The sequence below is a fragment of the Heliconius melpomene genome, chromosome 17 (assembly GCF_056956725.1).
Source record: "Heliconius melpomene rosina isolate 202511_hmr_F chromosome 17, ASM5695672v1, whole genome shotgun sequence".
Taxonomy (NCBI): Eukaryota; Metazoa; Arthropoda; class Insecta; order Lepidoptera; family Nymphalidae; genus Heliconius; species Heliconius melpomene.
The window spans coordinates 5,336,063-5,363,897 of NC_140405.1; the positions used below are offsets into that span (position 1 = coordinate 5,336,063).

The following is a 27,835-nucleotide window of genomic DNA, read 5'->3' on the forward strand; positions in this document are numbered from 1 at the left end:
AATAGTACTGTATATTGTAGGTAACATGAGATCAATACTAAACGGTAATAAAACAATGTTAAAATATGTCTTTTATTTTACTAAGAATAAAAATAAAATAAAATAATTACTATTAAGACGACATCTAATATATGATAAATTTTATAAGTGAACAAACTAATTATAAACTAAATAATAAGTGAATTCATTTGTACGTTTTTAATGATCCGTTTAAAATTTTTACGCATGCCCACGCTTATCCACCATCACAAGCTTACGTCTTTGTTGAGAGAGCTTGTCACTGTTGACGACCCATTAATGAGATTGCGCCGAATTTGTTTTGCTGTGCGATATTAATTTACAAGCCAATAAACTAAATAATATTATAAAAAACAAACATTTGTACAGATAGTGAATCGTTAAAAATATTCGAAACATAATAGTACTGATTTCTTGTAGTTTTTTCAGTTTTTGTAAGCTGCATCCTGTATCCCTCACCTAGCGGGAAAAAATAAAAAAATAGAGCTGAAGTAATTTGGGTATCCACGTCTGTCATGCTTGCCTATGCCGGAACATAGTAACGGACTCGCAAGCGAGTATATGGATGATTGTGGATGTAGCTTTGGCAAGCGTGTAAGCGTACCACAATATCCTGTTTCGTGTTGCAACCCTAAAAAATCAAATGTACACTAAAATAGTAAACAGGTAACTTTTTGTTTGAATTTAAAATTCAATGCTTTACTTTATTTACAACGAAATTAGAATTAGATATTTAAGTTAAAGAGGTTTCAGTCTCAGAAGTTGGCATACACTTATATTTACAATTTAACACAGTTTTACAATGTGAAAGTTCAAAATAAAACCTTATTATATTTTTACTTTTTTAAATTCCTGTCCATTTTTTTTGTGTTACCTATTATGTACCTACTCATTGTAGACATATAAATATTATCTATGTTACTTACAAGTATTGTTAATCAAAAATTTACTTTATACGTCTTATGTAGTATATATTTTAAATTCATTTATTATTTATATTTATAGCGTACTATTATTATTATTTCTAAAAATTATATTTTCTAATAATTTTTATTTACAAAACTATACGTAGAGTCTCTTCATCATGGCTGCTCGTGGTGGTAAAAAAGAACTGGTATATTTCATTTATTATTCAATTTACAATGGTTAGACAATGAATTCTTTCTAAAAATATATCATAAAATTGTGATTTTTAGGATCCTGAAGAGCTAATGAAAAAAAAATTTCGGGCCAAATGTTTGTTCCGTGCTTTAGGTCGGCTTGTACTTGCTAATGCTTATTGGCTTATTGAGGGTGTTGAACAATATGAAGGACTGGATAACGTTAAGCGTAGAGTCGAGCAAGCAGTTCGCGGCAAAAAGAAAAAACAATTATTAAATATAAATGTTAGATTCTTTAATGATAACACTGAAATCAATTAATAACAATTAATCGTATTCTCTCTTCATTGTTGTGGCTACATATTTTCAACTAAAAAGCGTTTTTAAAATTTTCCAAATATATTTGCGTAATTTTATTATATAAACCTAAATACATATATGTGAAACTATGTAATAGTTTAAAGTACATTTTAAGTGCACTCGCTGAGTGCACTTAATATACAATCTTGCTATATTTAAAGTTTTGGTTTCACAGTAATTTATGACTGTGAAACTAAAACTTCTAGTTCGGCCATTAGTTACGTACGCGATCTAGACATAGTTAATGGCCAAATGTTATAACTTCAGGATAAAGCACTCCTTAATAAACCAGCTGAAGAACGGACAGACCAAGAGAAAAAATATATATTTCGTATTATAGGAGGACTAAAATGTTTTAAACGATATCCTAATGTAAGTTAATTAATTATGTTAATAAATAATAAATAGTGTTAGAAAAAATCACACGTTATATTGTCGCTTGAAATAATAAATTTTCTTGACGATTCAGATTGTAAGTTATAATGACCGCATTACCATAAATGGACAGAATAATACTTTAATAAAAAATAAATTAAAGTTGGTAGAGATATCGAGACTAAATTGTCTCATTAGAACAAGGAGGTTATAAGATAAGAGCATACCAGCCGGCCATTAATTTTGTACACTGTTAATAACTTTAGAAATATAATAAAAAAAATCCTTTCTTCATTAGCATGTAAAAAAGAAACTAGCGGCCGTAACGTACTTTAAGTATTACGGTCCAGCTCGAACTATAGTCCGTCAACACCAGGAGGCCCATGCGCTATATTTCATTATAAAAGGCGACGTCACAGTTAGTCAATTGGTCTACGATGAGCTCTTACAACAGTACATTTCCGTTGACGTTGGCGTCATGCACTCTGGTGACATGTTTGGAGAAGTTTCTTTGCTACATAATATTCCTAGGACGGCAACTTGTACGACAAATGGTTAGATATTAATAACTTTTAGAATTATTAAAATTTTTGGGGTGTTTGCTGGTAACGCGATGGATGACCATCGCGGTTACTTCTCATTGGGACTCTACTACTCCTTGTGAGTATATTCACGAGCATATAATCCCTAGGGGAAGAATGGATATAAGAATATTTTTATCAAGCAAGCTTAGTCCTTGCCTCCGTCATGTCTTCTCAGCTGATGAGGTAAGACAATGTGCGGCGTCAGTGTAAGCAATGAAACATGTAATATTCTTAAAATGAAGGAAATAAGAGGATGAAAACTAACTTAAGAAAATAATAGATTTAGACCTATATTGTTTTTAATTGGGATACTAATAAAAACTACATTTTCTATTAAAAAAAAAAACGAATTTTAGATCCCATTGTCTAGTTTTAGTTGACTGTAAGTTTATTTTATAATTAATGACTTTCAGACGCCATATATGATCAATGTAACTGTATGAATTAAGGTCATGACCCGGATTTAAATAATTACTTATTCCCGAATATAAGTTGCTTAAAAATCATATATGACCTATATATATATTATTAAATATTTTGAGGAATGTAGTACTTTATACATACAGCTTCAAAGCAGCGTAGGCAGAGGGAAACTAGTGCTAAGACTCTCCATTCACCTCTGTAGTAGGTACATTAGTAACATAATAACTCTGTAGTCAGTAATTATGTATTCGTTATACATAACTATTATTAACACAGAAAAGAAATGATCTCAACTTCGGATTTCCGAAAGCTGGTAAACATTAAGCACTTTAACTTGTAAATTTATTCTGTTTGTCCATTCTCCATTTGGACATAGACAGTTGGAAATTTATAAAACCCTACCTCCATTTGTTTTTATACACAGACTTCGGCATGCTTTTTGTTATATACATTTTTATGATATAAACTACATGGGTGATTGTTACTTTTCTATTATTATATAAGAATCTATTTGCGTAATTATAGGCAAAAAATAGAGTCTAAATGAACCTTTTTTTTAATATTTCTAGTACCTGTAATAAACTGTTTGTTGCATATTATAGTGCCTTGTTAACAGATTTAACAATCAGATTTCGATTCAACATTTAGTATCATGGTAACCGTATTAGTCGTTAAATATTTAGGGCTTTGTTTACGTTAGTTTATGGTTCGATAAAGATAGTGCCAGTTTTATCCATTAACTGCTAGATCACTGCGAGCTGTTGGCACTTATGAAGGAGGATTTCAAAAATGTTCTTCAAGCATCCATTCAGAAGCAATGGGACGAAGTTCGTCGCGCCATGTCAGCTTTTACTTATTTTGATGCCCTCGATGAGGTAATTTACAATTTATTTATACATAAAAATGTTCTTTTTTTCAGATTGACGCTGTATCCCGCATATAGCAGAAAAGCCAAAGTGAGCCGGCGTTATGTTCTGCGAAACAAAAAAGACGCGGTGTGCCTTATGTGTGCTAGTGTTAAGGCACACCGCTTTCCACTTTTTGCCTAATTCTGTAGGCATTGTGTGTTGAGTGGCGGAACATAACGCATAAGAAATAAAAGTATTAAATATTTAAGTTTCTCGAGTACAAATTGAACTCACAACCTGTCGCGTTTAGTCATACGCTTGTGCCTACGCCACGACTAGTCTTTTAATATATAAAAATTAAAATGTTCTAGTGTTCATAATGTACTATGTGAGCCATTTTATTTTAATGATAACAGTAAATGTCGTTTTATATTCATAACACAGTCATTTATAGGTTGTATACCTACCAATTTTTATCGAATTCATGTACCTATTACATGTTGAGATTTTGCCCGTTTATCTATACAGATTTATTATTTTTTTATTCCCTATATAATAATATACTTGTTATTTACAATTATAAAAGGAAAATGATAATAAGATATAAATAAAGCCTATGCCATTAAAACATTTGTTGTAGGTGGCGCGCCGTGAAGGTTGTATCGTTGCCAAGATGAAGTCCTACGAGACAAACGAGACTTTACTGGGTGACGGCGTGGGTGTTGCCAATTTCGTTTATTTCATACTATCTGGGCGATGTCAAATGATCGAGTCTTTACAAGTGATCGTAACCACTCGCCTTGGCAAGAATTATTACGCTTTGTACGATCCTTATGTATGTATGTAGATTTTGTATAAAGTAGATGTAGACTAGCATCAAAATAATGTTTTCAAAATGTGTAATATTGAATGTAATCTAAATAAATTAACTTAGCTTCATACTGTCTGGCGGGGTAGTCAGAGAGAATGGAGCCCAAACGCTACGGTCTCTACATACCTCTTTCGCCTCGTTCACTGTCATCAACCTCTTCTTCAGGACCGCTCTCCGGGGGGTTCTCATTCTTTTTACGTTCCTCTAGTATCTTTGATACTCGGAGCTACAAATAGGAATTTAAATAAATATATTAAACTAGCGGACGCGCGCAGCTTCGCATGCGTATCTAAGGGTGAATTCTAATAACCCATGAAACATGTGTTCAATGAAATATTTTTAAGAGTCTAAATTTCAAATTTTATAAAAACCGGTGGCGATTTAAAGATTTTTCTATACAAACTTTCAACCCCTTATTGCAAATAAAGGGTGCAACACCCTTAGGGGGTGAATTCTAGAAAACCATGAAACATTTGTTCAATTAAATATTTTGAAGAGTCTAAATATCAAATTTTATAAAAATCGGTGGCGATTTAAGAATTTTCCGATACAAACTTTCAACCCCTTATTTGCACCCTTAGGGGGTGAATTCTAGAAAATAATGAAACATGTGTTTAATTATATACGTTTAAGAGTCTGAATATCAAATTTTATAAAAATTGGTGACGATTTAAAAAAAACCTATACAAACTTTCAACCCCTTATTTGCACCCTTAGGGGGAGAATTCTAGAAAACGATGAAACACGTGTTCAATTAAATGCTTTTAAAAATCTAAATTTCAAATTTTAGAAAAATCGGTGCCGATTTTTTTTTTTTCCATACAAACTTTGAACCCCTATTTCACCCCTTTAGGGTTAAAATTTTTCAAAATCCCTTCTTAGTGGATGTCCAGATTACGAAAGTAAACTTTTGTCCAAATTTAACGTTTCTACCATAAGCGGTTACGGCTGTGCGTGCGTCTTACCTCAGTCAGTGAGGACAAGTCCTTTTATATATATATAGATTAAAAATTATAAAAAAACTAGAGAAAAAATATTTGTTTTAATGAAGTTTAGTTATAGGTCCCAGAGGAAGAGAGTGAACAGGACTTCGAAGCAAAATATTTTGACGCTTACAAAAATTTAAATAAGCAAGATGAATCGAGTGATATCGAACAGGGGAAAGAACGTAGTAAAAGCGACTCTGGTTCTAAAATGGATTCGAAAAAATCTCTTCCCAGTGCTTTCAAGAAACAGTCCTCCAGTATAGTGAAATCAGAAAATGATATGAATAAAACAAATGAGACTCAAAGAGAGAGTAAAGGAAGTGTTGAATTTGCTGTTCCAACTGTGACTGTCAATTCTCAAGCAACATTGTTGGATCCTACTTACCACGAGAAACCAAGAGAATCTGTTAGGTATATAATTTAGAATAGAGTCATATATATATATGCATATAGGCATATAGGACTTTTATATTATTATTTATTGTTTTATTGTACTTGGCACGGGAGATAGTGAAGTTCTATTGTTAAGACACTCCTTTCTCCACATATTATAAACATAGTCTCTAGAGTTACGAAACTATACATTGCACTTTGCTTTACCAAACGAGGTAATGCAATGGGGTACTGGGAATAAATATTCCCCCGGGCAAATATCGATCCCACTACTATGTGCCTATTTACTTATTGCTCTACAATAGCACCAATTTAATACTTAAATATGCAATTATTTTCGCCATTCTATTTTTAATTTTAGACTTAGTATAATTCCTGAGACCGCAACTATAAGTAAGATGCCACAACAAAATCTTCGAACGTATTTCATGCAGGTATTCAATTTTAAATGATCTAAGAATATATATGTATGTTTCATAATTGAAATATATATAAATAGTTAAAATTTTAAGCTTAAAATAAAATGTATTTAATAAAATAGTAATATTTATTTATAGTTACTAAAGTTTCTTTTATTTTACTTAATTTTCGTATTTAATTGTTGTTGATAGGTGTGTCAACTTAATCCTGGATCGAGTTTCGGTTTTGGGGAGAACATGCGCGATCGTCGCATTGTGGCGCTAACACCAGTTAATTGCATGCTTTTACCCAAAATTTGGCTTTTGCAGCGTAACACCGCTAATATTTGGACGAGAATTCAGCATTACCTAGAAAAGAAGGTGATTTTAAATAGAAAAGTTGTTATATGCTAGATATTTTTCGTTTTCTCTAAAAGACGAAAACCTACTAATATTATAAATGTAGAAGCTTATGAGGATGTATATTTGTTCCACTTTCATGTAAATGCTACTTACTGAACGAATTAAGATGAAACTTTATAGTAATATTGCGTAACCAGAATAAAATGTATAGGCTTTAAAGGTAAGATTTTATATAATTTACATATAATAGAACAGTAGGTTTAAGCGGGCGAAGCCGCGTTTGATTCGCGATTATATAAATTAATTCGTTCGTTACTCAATATATGTTGGAATAGAAAGTAACATATTTTATTTTTTGATCCAGATACCAACCAAAAAACAGCTTTTTAAGGAATTCGTGTCAGCACGACAATGGCAAGATTTCAAAGATCAACTTGTAGAAGACATCGTTTCTCGCTCCAATACCGTTAATTGGACTTCTGTCCACGATGTGCCGTATTCTATTCGTATGGAAGAAATGCTTGATATATAAATACAATGTTGTATAATGGTAGTGAAATAAACATATGCAAAAGTTTTGTTTTATGTTCATTGTTTTTACAAGTTTTTTTTACAATCCTATTTTTTTTTATAATTTTAACAAAAAATTAATAAGTTATGCATTATACGGATTAAATACCTAACATGATATTCCATCTTAGCACGTGAAGTGTCTCTTAGTGAATAATAAAATTGTTCTACGAGAAAGTTTGTAAATTATTAGATAAATATGATAATAGAACTTTCTTTTATGTTTTTATCATCTTAAATTACTTTTAATAATTTGCAAATTTATATTTACCTTCAATTATTTAGTGTTTATGTCACAAAGGAAATGTTAAATGCATAATTATTATTGTCTTCCGATGCCTACGTATTTCGAATGAAGAGCGAGGGCGGAGACCTCGGGAACGAAACAACTTACCTGTTCGCAAATAACATAATCAAGGTTGTATTTTGTTCATTTTATAAACAAATATATATTTTTAAAATATTTACAAAGTAAACATATTATTGTAAATTATTAAAAAAAACAGTATTTTATGTATATCACATTTATATAAATAAATATTACGTCATATAGAAATTATAAAGAAAATGACTGGCTGGTAGGAATATTGAAAACACGCGATGACGACATTACCGCGTCGCGTAACCAAGGTGACCGGTTTTGGCGGGAAGCGCCCACGCGACTTTGCCACCTTTGCTAGGTTTAGGAACAAAGCGCAAATTTGCCGAGCATTCGACCGCAGTGCACCGCGAAGAATCGAGCGCGCTACGTATTTCGACGACAGCTTTTGCTGATCGACATTTTCTTTTTATAACGAATACTTATAAATATAATTAACATTGTAATATATTTTTGCTTTCACTTATATTGAGAGTTGCGTGTGTATGTTGTAAATGCCTATACAAATTCAACTTTTAAGTTAAGGTAAGTTTCGAACGTCTGTACTTGTTTATTATTTATAATTATCGATAAAATATATATAAATTAAAATGTAAAATGACATCGATATATTACATTATATTGTAATGAGTTGAAAATATCGTCCAAAATTATTGGCTATCCAATTTCAATAACTCGCCCCATAAAAACTGTAAAAGAAAATGAAATAAATATGACATAATTATTAGTAATTAATATAGAGTAAGTAGCTGTAAATATATATTTATGCTATGCAATACAAGCATATATGGTTAATAACTATGTACTTTATTGTCATTGCTGTCTTTACCGGTGTAGGCAATTGTATTACATTGTCGCTCGGACAGAATGTAAGAGCCCCACTCAAAGGAGCAACTGTGATTTATATCTTAATACTCATCTCTTTATTGCTATTAGAGTTAAAGGTCACCGTGTACGGTTTGCTAGATTGTCGACAATAATAATAATAGCCAGTAGGCATATATTACATATTATATCTAAAGGTACTATAAATATATTTATACGTAAGTATATGTATTCGTATGTACTCCATCGATAAACAGATTATATATAGATTTTGTTGTAGTTATGGTATCATTTTGCTTATATTAATTAAAATTTATAAATTATATTTGTATGTACGACATGCATATAATGGTAATACATTTATTGAACACAAGATATACAAGTAACTTAGATATCTACCTCAATTGTTTGGTTGAAGTTAGTAAGTTTCTAATTATGAAGACGGCTCATTCTGTTTACTTAGCGAACTTGTTGACTTTGGAAGGTTACCCGATTTATGACGTCACGAGAAATAACAATTATTGGTTGCCCAATAGGGTACAAGAACGGGCGATGTGATAACAGAATAATTAATATCTCTTACTTATATCAGAATTAATATAAAATAGTCAGGTCGAGGATAGCCACCTAGGAAAAACAGCATAGAATAATCAATACATACAGGTTTTTAATTTAACTGCCTTACGTATAATACGAGAATTGTATTTGAAACGATATAGTTAATACTATATCTTGTATCAGAAAAAAAAACTGTAAAATTTCATTGGGCTTTAGGGAATATTTAAATAATATGCTCATTTCTATTAACATATAAAAAATCAGCTATTAGTATGTGTAAATTTATAATACACTATTTAATTTTACATAAAGGAACGAAATCACAAAAAAAATATGATTACGATGATGAATATGATGATCGCTGTTTGTACATTTAAGATAAGTATAAGACAATTTATTACTGGGACCATGTATCAATACAGTAGAAGTTTTTTTTTGTCCGTTTCTGCACTGTAATCTCAGAAACGGCTTGACAGATTTACTAACAACATTTAGTGTTGGTTTTATTATAAAAAAGTTATGTCATTTTTAAACGGACGAAGTCGCAAGCGGTTCGCGAATAAAAAAAAAATTTCATTATACAAAATGCCAGGTATGTAAATGGAATTTTAATTAAACATTATGTTAGTAAAGAATTTGTGTGCAGCACTATTAAGTTAGCAAAGTTTAATATTCGCGAATGTTGTGGAACAAATAAACGAATGGCCCAAATACAATTTTATTCATTTTTCATGATGACAGCGACTCGCACGAGCTGGTACTGAATTAACTTTCTTTCAGGATGAAATGCCGAATTTCTTTTTGCCTTTAGTATCAAATACATATGTTAATATTATGGTAAATTCAAAGTTATGTTGTCTTTTTTGGTTTTCAAAAGGTCTTACATTTATTAAGTCTTACATTTTAGTGTTTATAGTTTTAGAATCATCAGCATAAAAGATTATAACTGTAACTCAAATTCTATCTCTTAAACTATTTTTAACTTTTACACATTTATGTAATTTATCTAAAACTTATTAGTTTCTAGTTTCTTCTGTCAAGTTAAAATAGCTTTTCCTTTACGTATTTACACAAAAGAACAATATATCACTTCCGTCATATACAAACTGTGGGCGAACACGAAGGCAATCATACACCGCGTAGGTGTAACTGGCTTGCCACATGTCATTTAAGGATATTGATTGATTAATCTTGCACGTGTTCTCATTTATACTACTTTTTTTATCGTTCAAAGAACTAGCCGTATTTCCACGGCGAAATTGCCCTAAATGAATGAAATCTGACGAAATTTGTAACTGTTTTCCATTGGTTCTTTTTTTTGTAAATAAAATTAAATAGCTGTTGAAATTCGGTTTTAATGTAACATTCAAAATGTTTCTGGGCTACATGCCCATATCCTTTTATTAAGGTGTTGGAGATATTTCAAAATATTTCTAGAAAATACGCTCATATTTCTCTCATTAGTCGATAATGAGTATGGCACGCGGTCTATGTCGGCAGGCAAATTCGAGGTTCCTAGGGTGCACAACTATTATGGTGACAGAACCTTAAGAATACGTGTACCCTATGCGCTTAACCGTTTGCCTGAGGACATACGCCGCGAGCCAGACTTAAGGAGGTTTAAAATTAAACTTAGGGAGTATTTTTTGTCAACTGTAAATTGAACAGTTGACAGAAAATACTTCTTAATTTAATTTTGATCTAATATTAATTTAATTTAAATTTAAATTAGTAAAGTAAAGAGACTCGAGATCCTGCAGTCAAACTCACAAAGAGTTTTGCAGGACACCGTTTAACTTTTTTATGTATTTTTAAATTGTACTAATAAAATAAAATAAAAATTAATAAAAAAATCCTTGTTTTTATTAGATGTATTGGCAAAAAGAACCTAGAGTCTACAACTACTCAATTCTCCGCATATCACCCAAATGCGAGTCATTTCATGTTATGTTGCAATTTAACGACACGCTTTGTTTTATGGGAGCGGGGAAATAAAAATAATTTAAATATAATTGCTTGCCTGTGAAGATCGAATTCGGGACCATCGCAGTTATAGTTCAACTTGGTCTTATTGTGCCTGGATTGAATTTTCAATTATTTTTATTTGTCAATTAAACTTTAACTAAGGCAGCATTTTATTATTTCTTATAAGTTATTCATAAGTTATTTTAGATTTTTATTTTTAATATGTCAATAGAAAATGTCTATCACGTTGAAGAACCTATACTAAAATGGCATTTCATTATTTCTATTTTCTTATAGTATACTGGACGATTATGGTTCTCCATCGAGTGTGTCAGTCTTCAAATTCAAATAAAGCTCATGTCCTGCCCAAGCTATACAACGAAAAAAATTTTTTTTTTAATTTTCAATATTTAATGTACAGATAGGTACATTTTTTACCTTTTTTACCAAAGGTAGAAGATAGACAAGGTAAATAACATTAAAATAAATAAAAAAGAATCACAAACTAAAATGAAACAAAAATAGAAAATGACGTAACGGTATCTGTGCTCATAGTAGAGTCAATCACAGACTCTCGCCAATCAGTGTCTCTTCGAGCGATGTACGTATTTGGTAGTCTATAAAACCATATGAAATAGAGGACTAGTATGTATTTGGTAAGAGTCAGTTGCTATATAAAAAAGCAATGACTATTAATGGATTGTAGGAACTGCTCTCGAAACTGCGGATGTATGTTAACTTTTAATTTATTTATATATCGTTATAGATCGTTTAATTATACAAATTGTTAGCAGGATATTTTGTTTTTTTTTCCCTAGCCTGCACCATCCCATTGTTGGGCAAAGGCCTCTCTACACTTCTTCCATTCTGGTCTATTTTGCGCTATTGAGCACCAGTCAGGTTTATAATGGTCCAGCTCGTCTCGCCATCTCTGTTTTGGTCCATTTTATGTTTAATTAAGTTAATAACATGAGTAGGTATATGTTACATTAATACCCGAAAATTGAAGTCTGATTTTAAGAAAAATGGCAAAAAAAAAGTATTTTCCCTCGCGGTCAATTCAAGGCACGGCGTTTCTCTATCAAATGTGATTTTTTGTATACATATATCGAATTTGGGCGGACGGAGAAAAGAGTCTTGATAGTCTCTGCCTAGTTTTCAAGTTATGATAAACTATATTTAATAATATGTAAAAAATATCATAAACCGAGATTACAAAAATCTTTCAAAAATTTAATTATATAAAAATATAATTGAATTTTCAATTATTTTATACCATACCGTTCTGATAATAATAACATATGCGACCTTATTAAGGCATACCTTTTTGTTTTTAATGTCATATTAGCTTAGTCAATATTTACATCAAATTATTTGTTAATTGTATTGCTCTTATTCTGTAACGATTTATTTTTTAACATGATGTATTTACATTATTATATGTAAAATCCGCTTAGGTTGTGAATATTGGTTTTATAAAAATATAATATTGTTATTGAAACAAAGAATTAAGAAATAATCACCAATTATGACCGCATCAAAATCCTTAAAATCAACAACTAGCACCGCTAAATCGGTGAACATTTTATTCAATTATATTTAAAAATATATAATGTATTCTTCTTTTGATAATAAAAATGTATATGAAATTATGTAAACAATATAAGGTTGGCATTTCGCTTTAATATCAATGATTATTATGTTATACAGGCAGTATCTCAGAGGATACGTAGAGCTACTGGCTTAGTGCGTGCTGAGTCGATAGTGAGCAAGAGATCTTATCCGTGTGACACACCGATGGGCGTTCGTCAGAATCCTTGGAATCCTACTAAGAGACGTGGTCCCATCGCTGCTGAAGCTGCCAGTCCTGGACCAGCTGTTGTGTCTTTGCCTTCTCTAATTGGTATGTTATTTATTATCTAAAAAATATAAGCAATTTTATAGTTGAAATTGTCTTATATTTGATATAGTTTTGTCTAATATAAAATGTTATTAATAAGGTTGCAAAATAAACGATTCTATAATGCCACAGCTGAAACTAATACATACAAATATTAAAGGAAATGTCGTCAAACGTACATAAATAAGAAAGAGCGACATATTTACACAAATACTATATACTTAACTAGAACAAACAATAAGACTATACTGTTTCTATTTACTTACATACATTTTTAAATTTTTGGTCATGGTAGGTTTCTCTCGTGCACAAATGTATAGGTTTCGGCAGTATTGTTCGGAGAGCGCGCTGACATCATCCGGAGGTTGTGAGATTATCGTATGCCACACACTGACCTTGTCCGTGTTCATACACGACGTGACATCACTTAGTTAGTTCACCAATAACACTGTATTCATAACAAGAACGAGTTTTTTTCATTTAGCCTCAAAACAAAACTTCCTATTTTAGCTTAGAAATGTGTGGTCATCGGTGGTGTGATGTGGTCATTTATATTTACCATTTAAATATCAATTAAATTTAATTTCAATTTATGCGAGTGAGTTTAATTAAAGTTTATTTAGTAATTATCGTAAGTGATTGTGGGCGACAAACTTTGACCGTGGGCAAGGTGAGATCTGTTTGTTGCTAAATATTTATAGCAATACTGTTTGTTGCTGATTGGGTATAAATAAATATTGATAGTGTCATATGATACGTTTATTATGTTGTTTGTTTTTTAATCTTCTTCTTTGGCAAAATGGAAATATCGAACAGTTAAATAGAGTATATATTGGAGTTTGAAAAAATAAGAGTTTTTTTATCGTCTATTTCAATTAATGAAATTAATGTTAAATTGTTGTTTAATGGTTTAAACTACTGTTATAATAAATGTCAATCAATAGAATCTAGTGCCTATTTCTATATTTACTAGAAATGTATACAAAATTTAAATATAAATTGAAATAATTTCATTTACTTGTTATTTAAGGTAAACCTCCACCTGAGTCTCGTAAGCCCCGTGCACCAGCTTTCACATTTGGACAAAAATTAGATCCCTCTGGCAAAGATAAAGCCGGCCCCGGACCCGCTTCCTACAACACAGAAGGCATGACAGCTAAAGGTGAGGCATATTAATGATTACCTAGTATAGTTTTTTAAATCTCTATTCATCCTACATCGTCTTATTTAGTATGTTAAATAAAAAAAATAAAACTTGATGCCGACGTAGGGCAGGGGCACAATGGTGTGACTGTAATGCAACGGTTATGGGTTCGATTCCCGTTCGTGGGAATGAATTATTATTTATTTATATTTTAATTTCTTTGCTCTGATGACACCAAGGCAAAGTCCGGCGTCGAATTCTGCAATTTAACGTAAATTGCGGCGGAAAATGGGAAACGGAGAGTCATATCACTAGGTTCCCTCTGGCTACTCTGCGATTTGCGAGATATAGCGTGAAGGTAATATGCTATATGAATTGTTATTTTTGTCATCTAATAATTTTATAAAGAAAAAAAACAATCAATACAAATTATATTAAAAAAAATGTCGTCTTAACGGTGTTGATGGTACCTATTTATGATGCTGGCAAATTAAAAAAAAAGTTTTTTTAAATATGACTTAATTTTTTTATATGTACGAATTTGAATATACTTGAAATTGAACATCATACAGTTAATATTATAAGTAGGTAAATATCGAAGTAATTTTGTCAAGAATCGTTTGTTTAATGGAAATAGATAAAGTCAATGCAATTCTCTATTTCAATAGACAATCGATCTTCATTTATACTAAATGTACCTCCCACAGTAAAACAAATTGATAAAATAAATGAAATAATTGAGTAATCGTTTTGTTTTTTGTATAAACTAAATATTTCGTAAGTATATTTTTATATACTGTTTTTTTTTAAAGTTTGGGCTTGAGCCTTATAAATATGAGAACTTTTACATTTTTTAATTCTTGCAGCACATTCTGGTCGTTTTTTTATACTGACCATTATACAAAGAAATATAGTGTAGGTTTTTACGAAGCTGTTTACCAAAAAGATATCAGAAGCTATAAATATGAAATTAAACACCAAAAAGCCTAAACATTTAATTTCAAATATAATTCGATAGTTTTAGGTGAAAATACTAAAATTTACTGGTTCGTAGTTCGTGCTACCTTTGGGTATTCCATATATTCCTGAACAGCAAGTGTTATTATTTCTCGCAAAAGTATGTAAATTAAACAAAAAAAAATGTAAATGCTATACAAGTATGTAAATTTATTTAGGTCAAAATTTCATGCCTGCAGTATAATTTACATAAAGTCTGTCGCGCTCACGTTTTTCCCCCTTTCTAGGGGTGTATCGGAGTAGTTAAACTCTAGTCATAACTTTTACAGTTATAAGTCATTATGAAACAACATTAAATTTATAATGTAAATTTTATGACTAGATAACTCTACAAGAAAAGTCCAAATCCAAACCTAAATCTATAATAATTTTTCTTTTACCTATATATTTTTTAAAATTTTAAATCATATAGGTACATTTATGTAAAGTTTCTTACTAAAATCTGCATTCGAAGAATATTGCATAGCTGACATTGAATTTCTGTAATTGTATTTATTCTATGTCGCCAAATAAGTCCGTATAACTGAAGGTGATCGAGACGGTGAGTCAACAGTCGTGTGGGAGCCAGGGGACCATGAATGGTTCGTTTGATCTGGTTCGATCGAATGCAGCTCAGTCTTCAATACACGTCGTCTTGTATCACTCTTGATGCATTTTTTATTTTTCACTTATTTTTATATTATAAAATAGAGATTTTGTGGTCGTGTGCGAGTGTGTGGAATTGGAGAGAATAATTAAGGAGGTTAAGGTTTTAAATTTACTGCCATTTTATATTTATTTAAGAACTACATTTATATATTTTTATTTTAAATCAATATATTTACCTTTTTAATTATTTTACCAGTGCAATTATTAGCATGCAGAAGATAATTATTTATTAATTGGCATAGAACTCACAACCGTCGCGTTTACCACTAGGCGTTCTGCTGAGCCATGACAGCCTCAATTTATTAGACAGCCTTTATTGTATTTACTACACTGTTTTCTACCATTGTATGTACAGCACTCGCGTTAGCATTTAAATGCGATGAATTATTTTTATAGTTATTTTAACAAAAAAAACTGAGATTAAAACGGCTGCAACATTAATAACAAGCAAGCAAGTATAACAAAAGATAATAACCAGGCCGAGCAGTGGGCCCCGCAGCGTCTTTACACGGACGATGGCCGCCCCCGCGGGTCACACCCACCCCAGCGCCGTGTGACTACGAACCGAGCAAATCTGTCCGAGCTGTTCTAGATCATGCTCCTGCGTTCTCGATAGGCCTTCGAGTTAACCTTCCTCAACCGGGAAGTAAAACACCAGGTGGACTCACGAATTTGACAATATAATCAGTATTTTTGCTTGAATCGTCGTGATACATCATTTATTTGCGATTTATGTTTGTTTTTCATCTCAGCTTTTAGATTCTCCTATATTATTCTATGATTTTTGTTATAGTATTCACTTAAGATTATCTATGTCGTTTTTGGTTTCTCATTGTCATTTAGCATATTTTTAGTGTTTGTTTGCGTATGCTAGTGTCCTGTTATGTTTTAGTGTCATTAGCTGCAAATCATTTCTAGATATTTCCTACATCCATTATTCATTATATTATATGTTTTGTGTAGATCTTTTCAAGTGGCAGGTGTTATTAGAAGTAACCTTACTTATAAAATAGATTGAATATAAATATTAATCATAATTAAGTCGATACAATTCTGTATTAAGGACATTAATTGAATGGTGCTGTCCTGGGCTTGGCACTATATTTTTTTAATCGTGTTCTTTTTGCTATATAGAATTAAAGATATGTGGCATCCGCTTTATATTTCTTTATCATGCAGGAATGTTAAGCTTTATAGCAATTTGTCACACAGAACCGAGATCCACAGAGTTTATACACTCTCATTAAAATAAACTTTTTTTTTCATATTTTCAGCGCCAAACGAATACTCCATGCCCCCGGTTCTCGGTGAGGCACGCGAGGGTAGCAAGCGAGCTGCACCAGCTTTTAGCATAACCGGTCGTGGTAAAGCTGTAGAAGCTAAAACTCCTATGCCAGGGCCTGGCACGTATACTACAGATAAGGCTGCATCAGTACTAACTAAGCGACCACCAGCATTTACTATGGCACCAAGAAGGGAAATAAAACATCCTTCAACTGCCGTTCCTGGACCAGGTGTATACTGTCCGGAGAAAGTAAGTATGGGTTTATCTATTTTTAGGAAACGTTTAAAAATTTGGACGTCTTTTGGAAACCATAAAGCGCTTTAACCATTAAGCCATACGTTCTTATCAAACTTCATCGAAATTCTGATGCGCGCTAAAGCTAACTTAGATGTTTAAAATAAGTTCGTCTGTTATCTCATTCTTATGAAATGCCAATAAGTATGTTAAATTTTGCAGTATTGAATTCTGTTTCTATTACTTCGTTATAAATATACATTCATTAATTCTAAGTCATAAAACCGAAATAGGTCAAAATAACAGAACTCATTCATACATTATACAGCTGTGTTTATTTTGTGGCTGGTTTTATTGTTATTGTGATTAATCATATAATTCATCGGAATTTATTTGTAATAATATAATTAATGTATTCTCTCTTCGAATTAACTACCATGTTTATTATAACTATGGGGTAGTGTCTTCATGGGGAACGGAGTGTCTTAACATTACGTTCTCAGCTGACCTCTGCTTACCCCGCTATGTGCAGGATACAGTGTAAAGCTGTCCAAAAATAGATGTAATCATCATAATGATGAAAAAATGAAATTTTTAATCATTACTTCGTTAATGTAGGTCTAGTAGGTAAACGACCTAAGCTTAAAACTCGAATACTAAAATAGAAAATCCATCTGCTTGTTATATGCAATACATAACATAAATTATGGATCAAATTAATTTATAATGACATCATTAAGCGTTCATTCTCTAATATATCAATTTAATATTTAATTTTGGGTAATTGGTTCATCACACGCTTCATTTTGAAAATTTAACAAAATAAATAAATAAGACTGTAAACGCAACGGGTTCGATTCCCTCACGGCGGAATGGTAAGAAAATAATAATTGCATAGAAAACAGAGTGTCTTAACACGAGGTTCCCTTTGTTTGTTATATATCCCGCATATTTAGCGTGAAACTAAGTAAAAAAACTCATTCACTGAATGTTTTTAAGTGTTAAAATTAATAAAATAGGTCATTACTAACAGGTATGCGTGAACTTACCGTGGGCTCCGGCGCACACGTTCGGAATACGTCATTCTCAGTACATCGGCCAATCTGTTCCATACTTAGCCCCCGAAGAAATCACCACTGCTTAAACTAACGTCTGTAATAACGCTTACTTTATACAGTTTTTGCATTTCATTGCTTTTTTTTTAATATAATATTTCTAGTTTCTATTTATTTTGCTTATGTGATGTATTTCTTTAGAACAGTAGTTAGAAGTTGTTATTTATTTTTCAAATATAAATTTTATCTGTTTTTAATAGTTTAGGTTGTCTTGCTCAATTTTAGACACTTTCAAGTAGGAAAAAATCTTGCGTCTGTTCTTAAAATTAGCTTTACCGATAATATTGAGATTTATTTTAAAAAACAAAAATATAAGTGAAAGTCATGTTTTAACAATTTTTATTCTTTTAAGTATTTTAAGCATAACTTATGCATGGTTTGTTGCTAGCAAAATCAATGATAGCTGCAAAAATGTTGTTTAATACGCATGTCAACAGGCGCTAGGCAACGCTTTGTTTGTAAATATTTTTTGTCATTTTTTTGTCTAATTGTAGTGAAAATACACAGTGAAAACATCTATGTATTGTGTTTTTATAAATATATTTAGATATACGCACGTATAGTAATATATTTTATGTAAGTGATGCTGACTAAATTATTATTATCTACTTATCGATTAACATTTATTTATTTTATGATATTTTAGTGTAATAATATGATAAAAATAATGAAGTTTAAAATACTGTAGTTTTAATCAATATACGTATAATTTCAGGCTGATTTAGCTCTCCGTGCAAAATCTCCAAAGTACACTTTATCTACTAAAACTAAAATAGAAAAAATCGAACAAGTGCCTGCTCCGAATGCTTACAATCCTGAAAAAGCATACAAACTTCTAAGAGAGAAATCGCCAGCTTTTACTTTTAGAACAAAATCTGAGATAGTTAAAGTACATCATGCACCAGCACCTAATATTTATTCTCCAGAAAGGTCGTTACATGCGCTGAAAAATGGACCAAAATATACATTGGCAGGAAAAGGTTCGGCAGAGAAACATGAACTCACTCCGGCGCCGAACTCCTACAATCCACAGAAAGCCGATAAGTTGCTACGTGAAAGATCACCAGCTTTTTCTTTAAAATCAAAAGATATTCATGTAAAAATAGAAGATACACCCGCCCCCAATGTATACGCTCCAGAAAGATCTATCCATATGTTAAATGGTGGCCCAAAGTTTTCAATTAAAGGTAAAGGCTGTGAATTGAAAAAAGAAGTAACTCCTGCGCCGAATAGCTATAATCCTGAGAAAGCTGACAAAGTCTTACACGAGAGCACGCCAATGTACTCATTTAGAATTAAAGAACAAACTACTATTAGAAGCGAATCTCCCGCACCAAATGTTTATTGTCCCGAGAAATCTATTCATTTACTGGATAGTGCTCCTAAATTTACTATAAGTGGCAAAGGGCCAACGGAGAAAATTCCCAACACTCCTGCACCAAATGTATATAATCCAGATAAAGCTGACAAGCTATTACATGAATCTTCACCCTCCTACACATTTAGGTCTAAAGATCAGATCACCAAAATCAATTACGTTCCTGCACCTAACATGTATTCACCTGAAAAATCGATGCATATGCTAGATACTGCTCCTAGATATACAATTGCAGGAAAAGGACTCACACAGAAGATTGAAGATTTACCTGCCCCAAACGCTTACTCTCTCGATAAAGCTGATAAGATTCTTCACGAGTCTTCCCCAGCCTATACTTTTAGACCCAAAGTAGGCGTCGATAAACCGAACGAAACGCCAGCCCCGAACATGTATGATCCACGATTAATAGACGGAACTCCAAAATTCAGTCTATACGGAAAGGGTCTAGAAACGAAACCTAGCGATACTCCTGCCCCAAATGTGTATGACCCGCGATTATTAGATGGAACACCAAAGTTTAGTATGTATGGTAAAGGCCCGGATGCAAAACCGAGTGATACTCCTGGTCCAAATTCTTATGACCCTCGATTATTAGATGGAACACCAAAGTTCAGTATGTATGGTAAAGGCCCGGATGCAAAACCGAGTGATACTCCTGGTCCAAACTCTTATGATCCTCGATTATTAGATGGAACACCAAAGTTTAGCATGTATGGTAAAGGCCCGGATGCAAAACCGAGTGATACCCCTGGTCCAAACTCTTATGACCCTCGGTTGTTAGATGGTACACCTAAGTTTAGTATGTACGGTAAAGGTCCAGACGCGAAACCAAGTGACACCCCAGCGCCTAATGTATACGATCCACGAATATTGGATGGAACTCCAAAGTTCACCATCAGTGGTAAAGGACAAGTAGAGAAACTGTTCAACGTGCCGGCTCCCAATGCTTATGACCCTCATTTACCAAATGACTCGCCGAAATTTACGCTATCTGGGAAAGGTAAAGATGGTAAACCATCGGATACTCCAGGTCCTACCAATTATGATCCACATCTACCTGTAAACTCTCCGAAATATACCATGGGTGGTAAAGGCCCGGATAGTAAAATTTCAGACGTTCCTGCACCAAATGCTTACGATCCTAACTTACCTAATGGCAGCCCTAGATTCACTATTTCAACTAAAGGTCCGTCACCTAAAATAGAGCAAACTCCCGGCCCAACGGCGTATAATCCTAATTTACCACAAAGTAGTCCAAAATTTACAATAAGTGGGAAAGGACCTGACTCTAAACTGCCGGATGTTCCAGCACCAAATGCGTACGATCCGCATATTCCGGATGGAGCACCAAAATTTACACTATCCGGGAAAGGGGTACCTGGGAAAACTCCAAATAATCCAGCGCCAAATGCATATACGCCAGAGAAAGCCGACAGAGTTATGCACGAAAACTCACCAGCGTATACGTTTAGGCCTAAAATTGAAACTGACAAAATTCCGGATACACCGGGTCCTAACTACTACAATCCGGAAAAGGCAAATAAAGTTATATTAGAACATACACCAGCGTACACGCTATCGCCTAAGGGTAAAGATGGTAAAATCAATGATACGCCAGCTCCCAATGTTTATAATCCGGAAAAAGCAGATAAGGTATTGTTAGATAACGCTCCCAGATATTCGTTTAGGATAAAAACAAATCCGTTCAAGCCCGATTACGTTCCAGCACCAAATAATTACAACCCAGATAAAGCTGATAAGGTTTTATTGAAGAGTTCTCCGCAGTACACTTTTAGAATTAAGCCAGAAACGTTAAAACTTGTGGATAGTCCAGGTAAGCAACAGTTTTTTTTCTGGAATGATATTATATTATAGTACAAATATTAGATCTATTTCAATTATGTATATTTATTCAAGCCAAAAAATATTAATATTTTGTAAATTTGATTCTAACAATTAATTAAAACTATATTTAATCTATTCCAGCTCCAAATTCCTATACCATACCCAAGTTAGACAAAACGCCACTGTATACAATATCAGGCAGGCACAAGGAGCCAATAGACGAGCGCCTCAAGGTGCCCGCTCCCGGCGCGTACAGCCCAGAGAAAGGATACAAATTTGTACTCACCTACTCCCCACAATATACCTTCGGTGTGAAGATACATACTGACAAATTTACAGATTCGCCAGGTAATATAATACATTTAACTTCACGCTGTATCCCGCATTTAGAAAAGTAGGCAGAGGGAACCTGGCAACCTGGTGTTAAGACATTGCGTGTTGAGTGGCAGAACTCAATGCCACGCTTTGCCTCGTTACCACAGCGAAAAAACGAAAATATTAAATACTAGTGGGCCCGGACGCGGCTACGCCCGCGAAAATATAAGCCTAAATAATTAAAATAAGATAAAAAATAATAATAAGTGGAGATTTATTATTAGAAAAAATATCTGAGTAACCGAAATGAATAAACAAAAGAAATAAAAGTTACTAAAGGAAATTTTTAATATTAGAAAAAGTACCTACAGTTTGCCGTGCGCGCGTACTAAACATTTTTCTATATTAAATAATTATTAAAATTACGATATTTTAAGTGTATAACATCGGTGTAGATAACCGAACTGAGATAAATTAATTAAAAGCAGTAAATAATTACATAAAAAATTATAGTAATTCGAAAATATACAAAAATTTACAAAATCATCAAAGTCTGTCCGTTCGCGTGGGTCATACTATACCACTCGTAGGCTAGGTCATTTGGAATCAGTGACATCTTAATTATTTATTAGAATGTTACACAGTAAACTATAATTTCAATCTAGATGAAATGCTAAAAGTGACTATTATATTTATTTTCATAAGGATGAATATCAAATTATAGAAATCATCTAATTTTTGTTAATGTATACAAATCTATATCGGCGCGCGCCATGTATGCATTAAGCAAACTCACTTTGGGTGACGTTTTCTTAAAACAACAAACTTTGCAATCCGTTGCTTAGCAACGCGTAGCGACTATTGTTATTAACATGGCGGAATAAATTGCTTGTCAAATTAATTATTTTAATATTTTGGTATATATCGAAAATATTACAAATATGAGAAAAAAAAAGTATCCTATGTATATCCCGAGACCCTCAAGTATCTCTATATGTGTATTTTATCACAATTAAATTAGCGGTTTGACCCTGATTGCGTAAAGACAGACAGACAGACAGACAGAGTTACTTTCGAATTTATAATATAGGTATGGATTACTAATATTCCTCGAGTGGGAATAGAACCCACAACGCGACAGTGTTTACAGTCGCACGTTTGTGCCTCTGCGCTATGACTGACTCGATATGTATTCACATGCACATGATTTAAATTGTAAAACCTACTCGTGGATATGGTTTTAAAATAAAGGCAGTATACAACGAATAATTTAGTTTGATACAGTTCCTGAAATATCAAAATTCTATGTAAATGTTCGTCCTCATTAAATTCATATCGTCAGCTTGCAGTGTAAGCCTGGTAAATTCATTTTTTGGAATTGGATTGGATTGGAAAATGTAAAAAAATATAAAATTGACTTTTACTACAGTTTATAGTACAAAATACAAATAAATTTTCTAAATTGTAGAGCGCTTCTGATAATACATAATATACTCTCAAACATATACGTCAAACTTATAACATCTCTCTATATTTACTCTACTATACTTGTACTCTACTCCACTATACTTGTACTCTACTCTACTATATTTGTACTATACTCTACTTCATCTAATGGTCTGTAATCTGTACTGTTCTCGAACATTGCAGCGCCAAACAGCTACCGCGTTCCGTCGGTGCTGCAGTCGCCGGTGTACACGATGGCGGGGCGCCCACGACCGACGCACGACGAGGGCGCGCGTCTCCCCGCGCCTGGGACATACTCGCCAGAAAAGGTATTAATTTTTTGTCCTACATATAGCAGGGTAGTTAGAGGGAACCTATTGTTGACACAATCCGTTTTTCACTTTCCGTCCAAATTCAAAACATATAGCGCTATACGCGGAATATAGCGTGAAAATAACAACATAATCTGTTTCATACTTTGTTGTTAATGATATGCAGTTAAAACACAGGCAACAAGAGATTTGAAATTTCTTTGAAATTTTAGATTGATTAGTATTTACCGTCTATTGGATTATTGATTGAGAAGAATTATATTTATACAAATAAACTTTAAATTATTCTTCAGTGTTTTTCGACAAGGAGAAAATATTTTTTTAATATTGAATAATTTTCTGTTTCCAGTTCCAACCAAATAAAACACCACAAATAACATTTGGAATCAAGCATTCTCCACTTTTGGGACAATTAAAACCTGTAGAGCAAAATTATACAGTTAACACTCAAACGCATACAGTGGTTAAGAAAGTCTTACCCGTTTCTGAGAAGCCATATGAAAATGTTGAAAGAAATGTATACGAATCTACGAACGGAAGACACTCCGTGGCCGAATCTGTCGATTCAAATATTGAATCTCACAGAACAAATATTACAAATGTTAAAGAAATAAGGAGCACAACAGCTACACCCGAACCAATAAGGGAGACTTTGACGCAAGAAATAGTTTGGATTCCGGAAAAACGCCGAGGATCGTACACAGTGGACAGATCAGATGGTAATAATTTTATAGAGCGATACGAACAAAACGAAATAATACCCACAGATAATGGGGCCGTACAGGTGTTCGGTAAAGGAGAGAGAAGCGCTTACAGCACTGAAGAGAGAAATAATGAAGTCATACATAAAGATGGTTACGTACAAAATGTTGACACACAGATAAAACAAGCGAACGCACACGAACGGAACGTCAAATCGACGGAGGAGGTACACGTTGGAACTGATGTCCAAAATCTGAAAAATGGCGGCACCGCCACTACCACCACTAAGACGACGGTGCGGAAAGTGGGCACCTCCGCCAGAAACGTTGGCTCCACCACGACCGTCGTGCGGACGAATGCGACCGTCTCTGCGCGAGATATCGGTGTCAAATAGACGTATAATTAAATATTTTGTTTTATAGCACGACAAGAACTTTATGAATTATTGTAGGTATATTGCACAGAATGCGTATTTTATAGGACATAGGTCACCTCATCAGAACACTAAAGTACAGTATAACGCGACACTAAGTGTCGTTGACTCCAGATTGTATATGACATTAGGCGGTGCAGCGAACTCCGCATATCGAATGCACACGACAGTACATACGCGAGTTTGACTCGTGCCTGTCTTCACGAACTTCATAAAGTACTTGTCAGGCTATATGCTTAATTAACATTAATAAGAGCTCAGTAATAAAATATTTTCTAATAGTAGGTCAATATGAGTGTAGATCTGTGCAACACTTGAATAAAACTACTTTGATAATTTATTAAGAATTCATATTTTTTCGTAATAACTTTTATAAATTACATTAGGAGTATTTGTAATACAATACGAGATAAATGTCATTCTGTAAATTTTTAGTACTGGAACTCTTAACTCTTTACAATAAGAACATAGGACACTTTAATTTCCTTTTATTTCACTAATAATGCTTATTATTTAAAGAAATCGCCTAAAATAAAGCTTGTTATATACTAATATATGAAGCTATTATCTATTAAAACATTAGAATATTGTTTATCGACTGTTATCTATTGCGCGTTATATTTATATTACAAAAAATATTTTATTATTTGATTGTGCTAATATATTTTATAATTTATTATAGAACTTTATAATAAACTCTCTATTTTTGCCACTGTACTTTTATTCCTTTTCATTGCTCCTTAAAATGAACAACACAATTTCATGGTTTTTTAAAATTAATTTTATTTTTACTAAATGCTCATATAGCTTTAAACTTTTTAATTAGATGTATAGAAACCAGCTTATACGCTAAATCCGGCACACAGCAGGGTAGCAGAGGGAACCTAGTGTTAAGACACGCCGTTCCCTATTTTCCGCTGAATTCTGGAGGCATTGCGCGTTGGGTGGCAGAACTCAATGAAGTGATCTTGCCTCATGCAAAACTCGTGACACCAAAGCGAATAAATAAAAATATACATTTAAATGTTTCATTTCCTCACGTAGAGATCGAACCCACAACCAGTCGCGTACATGGGCCGTACTATTCCGGTGGTAGGTTGCCTCGTTTTAGGGTGTATATTCGGTGTTATGTTAAGTTACGGGTGGCCACTAGTTTTTATATTTAATTAGAAGAGATTAGAAGTTACTGTTATTTATTTCTAAATATTTATGGAAAAAATTAATTCATAAAATAGGTCTGGGCACATGTTTATCATTAAAATTTATTTCCATACAATGAGACTGACGGATGTTTTGCTTGATAAATGGTAGCAAGTTTCGTTCGTAACGGAAATTTAGCGTGAGCACTGGATAAGTGGGCAGTGAACCACATTGTGCACGCCCACGCACAGAGAGCATTGTCACGAGACTATCAGTTGCGATAAAGGAATGAAACTGTTTTACTTTTAATAAGCTCTACTCTTCACATTTAAGAGTATGTATGCTGTCACAGTTCCAACAATGGATTTGTATTTGTTATCTGTTGGATGTTAGTATCACTAACTTTTTAAATCATAGATAACGAATTTTAAAATTTTAATTGTTTTGTTGAATTTTAAGCTATCAGTTTTGAGATAAAGCGGTAGACGTTAAAAAAATAGTTTTACAAAATTAAAATAATCTGCTCATATTATTTTGGTATTGAATGTATAATAATGATAATGTTTGTACAGTTACCCTACCCAAGCTGGGCCTGTAGCGAGCGTAAACAGAGCGAATCTAATGTTAAAACTTGACTCCGTTCCGCACTTTGAGCCGAATTTTCACGATATTTCCTCGTAAATGGCGGAACACAACGCCGCGCTATGTCTTTTTACCAGAGCGACGAATATGTAAATACTAAATATTACATTTACCCTATTGGTAATCGAACCCAAACCAACGAGCCTTCAGCAACACGTTTGTGAGTTCTGAACTTGGCCAAGATGGCCTGAAGAACCTTATTTAATTACTTATAAACAAATGTAGCGACTGGTACGAGCTGCGATCATTACATGAGATTACCATATTTATGCCTGACGTCAAACATTAAAGAAATTACAGAGTATTGCCGTAATAAATGCTGACCTCTGGACTTTTTTTACTAGTAAATTTGTATGTATTATATAGATTACCCTTATATTTACTAATCAAAGCGTACATTGTACTTGCACAATTGATAATAATAAATTTTCTTTAAATGCGTTTCTTACTCAAAATTGTTTTTTTGGGCCAAATTTTGGATAATAGCTAATCTTCCTTCTTGTAACAAATGTCTTCATATTTCATCGCAACTCGAGTAGATTGTGGGTTCGATTCCGACTCGAGGCAATTAAATATTTAATATTTTCATTACACCACTAACGCCTCCAAAGTTCACTCCATACTCACTCGATCGTTTGGACATATTGCATGTTACACGCGGATTTTGATATGTTAACATTTTTTATATGAATTTAAATAGCTTTAAAAATATGAAAATTTTAAATTGTATTAATATAAACATTTTAACTTAGCAATAATTTTTTATATAGGTTGCATAAGAATATGACCTACTTACACTTTAACGATATATTTTAAACAGTTATTTATTTTCACTATATACTTCTATATCATATAATCTGTTAATAGTAGGTACTTCCTTTTCTGGTCGTTTAATCTTTCTTAAAAATCTCGATCTTACCCTTATATAAAGTTGCTGTTCAGTAGACAAGTTGATCGGAATTCCATGATATGAGAAATAGATTACTTTGCTTTATTCTCTGACATTATTTATATATTTGCATAATAAGACTAGATACTAGCCTAACAATGAATAATAGATTGATGTTACCTAAATTGGATCAAAGAAAAATATAATAGACTTAACCTCTGACCTTACGAAATTGTTAGATATAAAATTGCTAGCACCTGTTTTGTTATTTATTTCGCTTTCATTAAGTGTTCTCGTAAAAGCCTTCTTTCTGACGTAAATTAAAAGAAAAATAGCCAAGAAAAACTGACGCGG

At 32.7% G+C, this 27,835-nt stretch overlaps 2 protein-coding genes and 1 long non-coding RNA gene across 6 annotated transcripts; 2 read left to right on the forward strand and 1 right to left on the reverse strand.

The window, feature by feature from the left end:
- Positions 1–999: 999 nt before the first annotated feature.
- On the forward strand, positions 1,000–7,297 carry LOC146529971 (uncharacterized). The gene is made up of 10 exons (XM_085201019.1): positions 1,000–1,132; positions 1,215–1,403; positions 1,746–1,850; positions 2,152–2,407; positions 3,608–3,735; positions 4,349–4,543; positions 5,642–5,976; positions 6,320–6,392; positions 6,570–6,737; positions 7,084–7,297. Exons 1-10 carry the CDS (start codon positions 1,103–1,105, stop codon positions 7,249–7,251), a joined length of 1,647 nt encoding a protein of 548 aa, XP_085057145.1. The 5' UTR covers positions 1,000–1,102; the 3' UTR covers positions 7,252–7,297.
- On the reverse strand, positions 6,492–14,063 carry LOC146529972 (uncharacterized). 2 transcript variants are annotated; one of them, XR_014878948.1, is made up of 3 exons: positions 13,935–14,063; positions 13,187–13,364; positions 6,492–6,725 (listed from the first exon to the last, which is right to left on the reverse strand). It is a non-coding gene; the product is annotated as an uncharacterized LOC146529972 (long non-coding RNA). The 2 variants fall into 2 exon arrangements; XR_014878949.1 differs by having other exon boundaries at positions 13,183–13,364.
- On the forward strand, positions 7,992–25,520 carry LOC146529973 (uncharacterized). 3 transcript variants are annotated; one of them, XM_085201016.1, is made up of 9 exons: positions 7,992–8,193; positions 12,727–12,919; positions 13,947–14,078; positions 16,204–16,383; positions 17,000–17,259; positions 19,075–21,571; positions 21,724–21,930; positions 23,548–23,672; positions 24,025–25,520. In XM_085201016.1, exons 2-9 carry the CDS (start codon positions 12,814–12,816, stop codon positions 24,769–24,771), a joined length of 4,254 nt encoding a protein of 1,417 aa, XP_085057142.1. In that variant the 5' UTR covers positions 7,992–8,193; positions 12,727–12,813; the 3' UTR covers positions 24,772–25,520. The 3 variants fall into 3 exon arrangements, with proteins under 3 accessions (XP_085057142.1, XP_085057143.1, XP_085057144.1); XM_085201017.1 differs by lacking the exon at positions 16,204–16,383 and having other exon boundaries at positions 7,993–8,193; XM_085201018.1 differs by lacking the exons at positions 7,992–8,193; positions 12,727–12,919; positions 13,947–14,078; positions 16,204–16,383 and adding an exon at positions 15,665–15,819.
- The last annotated feature ends 2,315 nt before the right edge of the window (positions 25,521–27,835 follow it).